Genomic DNA, 9,524 nt, shown 5'->3' on the forward strand with positions numbered 1-9,524 from the left:
TTGGAATCAAAATAGGATTTTTCAGATGAGTTCAACAGGAAAAAGAGACAACAGAGTTAATTGCCTTTGCAAATGGTATATTTTTGCACCTGAGCAAGGTAAGAAGGAAAGTGAGAACAGCGTTCTGATGGACGATGGGTACATGTTGGGTCAAATGAACTGGCAATCTGAGTGAGGTAGTAAGATTCGTTCAGTGACCGGATCAAAGCAGATGAATGACGGATGAATCAGAAGTCACGGTTAGAGAATGGAAGTCTCCAAATTGAGATGTCACTGGTGGTGCACTTTCTGAAGATGGCAAAGTTTAATGTGTGACCATGCGACAAGGGATTGGTTGAGGTAGAACAGAAAGCAGGACAAAAACTGACCAGCTTTTTGGCCACATGGATGTTGGTGTTGCTAAGAATGGTGGCAGGAGTTAAGAGAAGACCATGGACCAGGTTTACAAGAAACAAGACACTGGGAGTTTGGTCGATGATTGAAAGGGAGTGATGAAGCCAACATCATTTTTAGGGAGGATGGAGAGAAATAGTCTAGAACTAATAGTGGGCAATAAAAGGGAGTGATGAAGCCAACTACATAGCAGAAGCTTCAAGAAGCCAACACTTTTTAGGGAGGATGGAGAGAAATAGTCTAAAACTAATAATGGGCAATATATGAAGTTCTCCCACCTTTTTGAGAGGGTTGTAAGGGAAATGGTGTATTCAGAAACACCCACATTTTAGTTAAGACCAGAAGAGTAAAGGTAACTCTTAAGAACTTTATTAATGTCAGATTTTTTTTTTAACAGACTTAATCCAGATTGGGTTTTGAGGAGAGACAGCTTGGAAGACATCACAGACCCCCTGCAGGCCATTCAAATGGTGATGGATACCCTGGGCATTCCGTATTAGTAAATGTAAACATTTTTAATGTATAGTATAAAAAAAAATTAAAGCTAATTATGAATATGTAGTGTTTTTTACTGTCTATATGCAACTTTTATACTGACTTTACATTAAAATTTAAAAATATATAACTAAACTTACATTCTTCATTATTTTATTATTTAATATCTTTATGCATATAACAAGCTAATATGCTATATATTAGTGATTATAATACTATTTATGTTTATTATCTGAAAGTATTAAGGGTAATCCCTGTTTTATAGATAAGTGGAGGCATTTTTATAAAACAAATGCTAGAAATTGAAGATTCTGTCTACTCACTAAGAAGTGAGAAGAGAATAAAGTAATCCCACAAATGACTAATAACAACATCCTTATTTGTGTTCTTAGCAGGCTAATGCATATAGATAGGCAAGTGCACCCCTACAGGGAAATTAAAAGAATATAACCTGCCACTATATTTCCTAAAAACTCTTAATATTGAATTAATCAGGGTTATAATTTTTGAAGTGGGAGGAACATGGTATTGCTTCTAATAGAAGCTTGTCTAGTTACATACTATAGACCTGGAAGTGATTCAGTGTTGCACATAATTTGCTCTGGGTCACTGTTACCAATGTCTGCCTGGTTGCGCAAAGCCTCATGAGCCGTAAAATGAGCCGTAAAATGAGCCGTAAAAGCCTCATTCTCGTGGCCATTTGAAATCTGATAGGGCCCCAAAGTCTGTCTGTCTGTATGGATACTGTAAAAGTTTTAACTGTTTGAAATTGATCAGTAGTAGCTAGAAATGGAGGTGTTGTTTACCTACTTAATATATAAATTCATTAGAACAACTTAAGAATTTTTAACCTCATTTGTCTGAAATTATGTGCTTATAATATGGTTAGGATAGACCTAAGTATATTGGTGTGTTAAAGAATATATGAAAATTAACTGTGGAGATATTTTTATTTTATTTTTTCTTTGTCAATAAAGGTGTTGTAGGAGCTCTTGAGACACAGTATTTTCCAAAAAAATGTATTTTTGGTTGACTCTTCCATTGCTCTGTTTTTCTTCTTCATTTAACAGAATTTTAGTATAAATAACCTATTTACTTTGGTAAGTTATACTGCTAGGAAATAATTGACCAGTGTAAAAATGTTGCTGGTATTTCCTCTAAGATGGCTATAACCAGTTAAGTAGCTGCACAAAAAATATTTAGATGAAGTTATATTAAGTCTGTTCTCTTGATCTTTGTTTTCTATTCATCTCATCTGTTCTTTTCCTCCTTTTTTTTTTTTTGTTTTTCTTTCTGACCTTTTTGGATTAATCAAATTGTTTTTAACGTACCACAGTCTATCTGGTATCATACAAATTCCTATATCGTATAAGAACCTTATAATATACATTTCTCCCTTTCCTGCCTTTGTGCTATTGTTCTTAATATTTTACTTCTAGGGTGTTATAAACCCTACAATAAATTGTTATCATATTCATCTTTTTTCCTTTAAATAATCAAACAATTTTTAGAGATTTAAATAATTTTTAAAATCTTTGTATTCACTCATGTAGGTGCTGTCTTTGGTGCTCTTCAGTCTTTGTGTAGATCCAGATTTCTGCATCACTTTACTTCTGCCTGAAGTACCATTAATATTATTCATAGTGCAGGTTTTTCAGCTTATGCATGTCTGAATTTTTTTAAGCTTTTTTGGCCTTCATTTTTTTTTTTTTTTTTTTTTTGAGACAGAGTCTCGCTTTGTTGCCCAGGCTAGAGTGAGTGCCATGGCGTCAGCCTAGCTCACAGCAACCTCAAACTCCTGGGCTCAAGCGATCCTTCTGTCTCAGCCTCCCAAGTAGCTGGGACTACAGGCATGAGCCACCATGCCCGGCTAATTTTTTCTATATATATTAGTTTCTTTCTATTTATAGTAGAGACGGGGTCTCGCTCTTGCTCAGGCTGGTTTCGAACTCCTGACCTCGAGCAATCCACCCGCCTCGGCCTCCCAGAGAGCTAGGATTACAGGCGTGAGCCACCGCGCCCGGCTGACCTTCATTTTTGAAAAATATTACTGGGCTTAGAATTGTGGGTTGGCAGCTTTTGGGTTCTTTGGTTTGGTTTTGTTTTATGAAACTTGACTTAGGATTTTGTCCCTAAAGCCATTTTTAGTGTAGTAGTCTTTTAGGGATCATCAAACTGTGGAGTAGTAAATTATCCTCAACAGTATGTCGATAGCATGCTTTGAGGTAGATACTCTCCTTACCTTTGTTTTGGAGATAAAGAGATGTAGGTACAAAAAACCTTGTCCTTTTCCAACCTTACAGCCTGGATATTGAGATTATAAATCAGACTCCAAAGTCTTTACTCCAAACCTGTGCTACATTAGCAGTAAGGAAACAAACAAAACTAGACGACAGGAAGTTTTTGAAAAAGATTAAAGTGTGAAGACTAGACTTACTAGATACATATAATCTAGAGTGAGGGTAGTTAAAAGTATGGTAATAAAAAACATAACTAGTGTAAACAATGAAACAAAACCTAAAAATTGACCTAAATATATGTGCAGGAATTTAGCAGCTGTGATAAAGATAGGAATTCAGATCAGTGAAAGAAAAGGTGAAACATTTGATAAATAATTGGAACAGATTGGCAAGTCTGAGGAGGAAGAAAAAGTACTTATCTGACACCATTCATAAAATTTTATTTTATATTCATTGATTATAAATGAAACCAAAAAGCTACTATAAGACACTATGGTGATTTTTAAAAAAACAATATTGTAATGATTCTAATTATCGCACAAATCCCAAAAGTCTTGAAGAAAAATTGACTAACTTACAAAATTTGCCATAATAAATTCAAAAGAATAAGTAGCATACCAGGAAAAGTACATACAACCTAAAATCAGAGAGGTTTCATTTTCCTTAATATGTAAAGAGTTCATACAAACCCATAAGGAAAAGGCCAACAGTTCAATAGAACAAGAGCAAAGAATATGAATAGATAGTTCACAGAAAAATTTAAAAAGCTTTGAAATGTATATAAAGAGTTTATTCTCAATCTCTACAAAAGAGAATATAAATCAAAGTAGACTGATTATATTTTCTATTGCAAAGATGAAATGTTTAATAACATTTGGTGTTGTGTGAGAACATTATCTCATACGTTGTTGCTGGAAGAGTTGGCATAACTGGCATAACTTAATTAGAAAAATTTAGCAATATTTTTCTGTATTACAAATGCACATTTCACTTCTGGGGTTTTGTCATATATATTTATATAAATGCAAAATGGTAGGGGTAGTACTAAGATTTCAGCAATTTTCCAACAAAATATTAGCAACAATTTTATTAACAAATGAGGTTTAAATCATATAAATTATATAATAATATAATCACATTATTATATATAAATTATACTAGAAGACTGTACTGACCAAAAGTATGAGCAATCAGTTTATACATGAATGATCTCCAATATGTACTGTTAAGTGAAAGGTGGGTAACCTTTGTACATATATTTCCTTTGTATGTGCATAGTATAATTATGCAAAACACCAAGATATTGAGAGCATCATTTGCCATCTAGACATGGGAGCTGGGTGGCTGAAAGGCAGGGAATGGAGACTTTTCACTTTATATACTTTGAAGTTTGTACCATGTAAATATATTGACTTCTAAGAAAATTTTAAAATTATGTTGTCTAGTTGTATTCTTACCTAAAATAAAAGGGATTCTTTCAGCCTTAAATTTTTGAAACATTAAATATACCTCCTAGTTTAGTTTGATTTTTACACGATCAGATGATTGTTATACTTTGTTTATTGAAATTAGTAGATACTAGTAACTTAATTGCTTACAAAAATAGATATTTAAATTTTATATTTTAATGTCTTTTTAAAGACTTTAACATTTGCCAGCTTTGTGATCTATGGCAAACCATTTCACCTGCAATACTCTCTAAGCTTCATTGTATTCTTTTGTAAAATTGAGCACTAAAAAGATAAAGTGCTAACACAACTACGTGGATGAATCCCCACACATGCTTAGTGAAAGAGGCTACAATGGTCTGAATTTGTGTTCTCTCCCTCAAAATTCATATGTTGAAACATAATTTCCATTGCAGTGGAAGTAAGAGGTGGGCCCTTTAGGGGGTGATTAGATCATCAGGGGCCTCATGAATGAGATCTATGCCCTTATAAAAGAGGCCCAAGTTCATATGTTCATTCGAAGGCCCCACCTGTGAGGAGCAGGCCCTCACCAGAAGCTGAATCTGCTGGCGTCTTCATCTTGGATTTCCCAGCCTCCAAAACCATAAGCAATAAATTTCCAGTGTTTATAAATTACCTAGTCCAAGATAATTTTGTTACAGCAGCCTGAGACAAAAATTGGTACCGAATAGTGGATGCTACTATAACAAATACCTAAAAATGCTGAAGCTGTTTTGGAACTGGGTAAGGGGTAGAGACTGAAAGAATTTGGAGGTTGATACTAGCGAAAGCCTACATTCCTGTGAACAGACCATTAAGGGTGATTCTGTGGAGGGTTCAGAAGAAGAGACCAATAGAAAAAGCTTCAACCTTCATAAAGATTAAGTGGTTGTGACTAGAATGTTGGTAGAAACATGAACGGAAAAGGCCTTTCGTGAGGCTTCAGATGGAAATGAGAAACACGTTATTGGAAATTGAAGGAAAGCTGATCCCTGTTATAAAGAGGCAATGAACTTGGCTGAATTGTGTTCATTTCCTAGTGTTTTGTGGAATGTGTGAGCAATGAAATAGGGTATTTGGCAGAAAAAATATCCATATCCAGGCAAAGTGTTGAGGGGCTTCTCTTGAGTGGTTATAGTAAAATGTGAGAAGAGAAATCATGTAAAGATAGAATTTATATTGAAAAGGGAAGCAGAACTTAGAGATCTGAGAAATTCTCAGCCTGGCAATGTTGTAAAGAATGAAAGTGCGTTCTAGAGTGAACGCTAAGGCTGTGGCCAGCTGAATGTGTGATAAGGAGATTTGTATAGTGTGGGTTGAAGGAAGGCAGATGTTACTCCTCAAGATAATGGAAGAATGGCCCTGAAGGCATTCCGGAAATCTCTGGGTATACTACGCCCATCTCAGGCTCACCAGGTCAGGAACGTGGGGGCAGAATAAGGCGAGGCTCTGTGTCGGTTTGGTAGCTCAGGCCGCCCCTCGGAGGGTGTGAGTGGCAAAACTTATGGGCATCTGCATGGTGCCACATCTGCTGACATGTAGAGTGAACAAGCTGTGGGGCGTGACTATTAGATGTCAGAGGGTGCCCCAGGTGTCCTCAGGGCCCAGTCAGAGAATTGTCACGGGGTGGGGTCACTCGAGAGAACCCCCACGGGGCAATGCCCAGTAGAGCCATGGGAATAGGGCCACCGGTGGCAGCTCTCACCTGGGAGAGCCCCAGGCATGCTGCTGCAACCTAGGAGAGCTGCTGTAGCTCTCAGAGACTGGGCGAGAGACTCGGTAATTTGTACAGAAAGAACATGTATTTGGTTCACGGCTATGGAGCTGGGGAAGTCCAAGATTGAGAGGCTCCATGTACCGAAGGCAGAAGGGCAAGAGAGTACGTGTGTGCAAGAGAGAAAGGGGGCCAAACTCACCCTTTTATCAGGAATACAGTCCCTCAGATAACAGCATCAATCCATTCATGAGGACTCTTCCCTCACAACCTAACCATGTCTTAAATGTCCCACCTCTCAACACTTGCATCGAGGATGCGTTTCCAACACTTGAACTTTAGGGGGCACATTCAAACCATTAATATCCAAAATATATGAGGCACTCCTATAACTCAATAGCAAAATAAATTATTCAGTTAAACAATGGGCAGAAAAGACATACAAATAGCCAACAAGTATATGAAAAGGTGTGTAACATCACTAAGGGAAATGCAAATCAAAACTACAATGAGCTGTCACCTCGCACCTGTTGGGATGGCTGTTGTCCACAAAGCAAAGGGCAACTGTTGATGACAATGTGGAAAAAAGGGGACTTCTGTGCACTGTTGGTTGGAATGTAAACAGGTGTAGCAACTATGGAAAACAATAAGGAGTTTTCTAAAATAAATTAGAAATAGACTCTCCATTTGATCCAGCAATATATGTATTCTGGTTACATATCCAAAGGAATTGAAGTAAGGATCTCAGAAATATCTGCACTCTAGTGTTCACTGCAGCATTGTTCACAATAGTCAAGATATGGAAACAACGTAAATGTCCATGTTGATGAATGAATACAGAAAAGTAGTAGTACAGTTGACCCTTGAACTACACAGGTTTGAACTTCATGGGTCCACATATACATAGATTTTTTTTTCCAATAAATATACTGGAAAAGTTTTTGGAGATTTGTGACAATTTGAAAAAAACTTGCAGTTGAACTGCATAATCTAGAAATATGGAAAACATGAAAAAGATATGCATGCATAAAATATGTAGATATCATCTATTACTACCATAAAATATACATAAATGTATTATAAAAAGTTAAAATTAATCAAAATTTATGCACACAAATACTTATAAACAAAACGTGGCACCATTTGCAGTTGAGAGAAATGAAAAAACAAAGATGCAGCATTATCATAACTACAGAGAATTTACCATAGTACATACTGTGCTGCTGTCATGGTTTCACAGTCACCTCTTGTCGCTATTGTGTGTCCTAGTATGGCCTGTATCTGCTTAAAACACTGTGATGCTAATCATCTCCACGTGAGCGGTTTGTCTCTGGTAAATTGTGCATCACGGTGAAAAGCAACCTCTCATGGCTCTTGCGTATATTTCATCATGGCTAGTGCAATACCACGAGCCTTGAGCATCTCCATGGGACCCATACAAAGTGTCACTTGTGGCGCTGGATGTGCTGGAAATCATGACATTACAAGAAAAAGCTGAGATCTCGACACGTACCATAGACTGAGGGCTGCAGCTGCAGCTGCCCACCGTTTCAAGATAAATGAATCCAGGTTAAGGAACCTTATAAAAAGGAAAAGAAAATTTGTGAAGCCATCACTGAAGCTCTGCCAGCAGTCATGAACAACATGCGTTTTTTGTGAAATGCCTTTTTATCTCGTATTGAAGATGTAACTTTTATGTGGGTGCAGAATTGCTATAAGAAAGGCACACCTATAAACCATAATATGATTGGGAAAAGGCAAAGACATTACATGACAACTTAAAGCAAGAGGAAGTTGAAAGATCTACAGCTGGAGAATTTAATGCCAGTAAAGGATGGTTTGATAATTTTAGAAAGACGTTTGGGGTTTGGATTTTACAATGTCTGGATAACAGGAGAAGCAGCTTCTGCTGACCAAAAGGCAGCAGATGAGATCCCAGGTGCTGTTAAGAAAATCATTGAGAGTAAAGGATATCTTCCCCAGCAGGTTTTTAATGCGGAACAAAGTGCCCTATTCTGGGAAAAACTGCCACAGGGGGCATTTATCAGTAAGGAAGATAAGCAATCACCAGGATGTAAGTCAGGAAAGAAAAAGCTAACTACCATCTTGTACAAATGCAGTCAGTTTTATGATCAAGACTGCCCTTACCTATAAAGCAGCTGACCCCAGTCTTCTGGTTGCATAATAAGGCCGGGACAACCTGAAGCTTTTCTCTGAATTGGTTCCATTGATGCTTTGTCCCCGCAGTCAGGAATACCTCACTAGGAAGAAACTGCCTATTAGAATTCTTTTGATAATGGGCAATGCCCCTGGCCACCCAGAATCCCTTGAGTCCAGCACGAAAAGTATAGAAGTCGTCTATTTGCCTCCAAACACAACATCTCTAGCCTCTAGATCAGGGTGAAAAGGCTCATTATACGTGGTACTCTATGGAAAGTATTGTCCATGCTATGGAAAGGAATCTCAATAAAGAAAACTTCATTAAAGTCTGGAAGGAGTACACCATTGAATTGATCATAGTTAGAGAAAAAGCCGTGGAAGCCATCAGTCTTAAAACAATAAATTCCTGCTGGAGAAGACAGTCTAGATGTTGTGCATGACTTCGCAGGATTTATCACAGAGCCAATCAAGAAAACTATGAAAGAGATTGTAGATATGGACAAAAAAAAAAAAGTGGAGTGTGAAGAGTTTCAAGATATGGATCTTGGAGAAATTCAAGAACTAGTTGAGGCCATACTGGGAGAATTAACGACTTGAGGGAGGTGAGTGCTTCTGAACCAGTGCCAGACAATGAGGAAGAAGGCAGAAAACAAACTGAGAAGGTTCTGATTATTCAAGACAGCTTTGACTTCTTTTACGACATGGGCACTTCTGTGATATGGGCACTAAAACTAAAGCAAATGGCAGAAGGAGGATTGGTACCATATAGAAACGTTTTTAGAGAAATGAAAAAGCAAAACAGAAAGTATGATGTATTCCCCTAACGTCACGCTGAGTTATCTGCCCCTCCTCCCTCCCCCTACTCTTTCTCCACCTCTTCAGCCTCTGCCACCCTGAGGCAGCAAGACAAGCCCTTCCTATCCCTCCTCCTCCTCAGCTTGCTCAATGTAAACACTATGAGGATGTAGGTCTTTCCTATGATCCGCTTCCACGTAATGAGCAGTAAATATGTTTTTTCTTCTTTATGATTTTCTTAATGCTATTTTTCTTTCTCTAACTTGCTTTATTGTAAGA

The 9,524-nt window shown here is 37.4% G+C and overlaps 1 protein-coding gene across 1 annotated transcript in view; it reads left to right on the plus strand.

The window, feature by feature from the left end:
* ASPM (assembly factor for spindle microtubules) overlaps window positions 1-1,023 on the plus strand; it is a 48,878-nt gene extending 47,855 nt beyond the window's left edge. Inside the window, exon 27 of the mRNA XM_012744377.3 lies at window positions 791-1,023. Within this exon, the coding sequence (XP_012599831.2) occupies window positions 791-893 (103 nt within the window). The 3' untranslated portion in view covers window positions 894-1,023. The remainder of the gene's footprint in view (window positions 1-790) is intronic.
* Window positions 1,024-9,524: the final 8,501 nt, after the last annotated feature.

The sequence above is a fragment of the Microcebus murinus genome, chromosome 23, assembly GCF_040939455.1.
Source record: "Microcebus murinus isolate Inina chromosome 23, M.murinus_Inina_mat1.0, whole genome shotgun sequence".
In the NCBI taxonomy this organism is placed as follows: Eukaryota; Metazoa; Chordata; class Mammalia; order Primates; family Cheirogaleidae; genus Microcebus; species Microcebus murinus.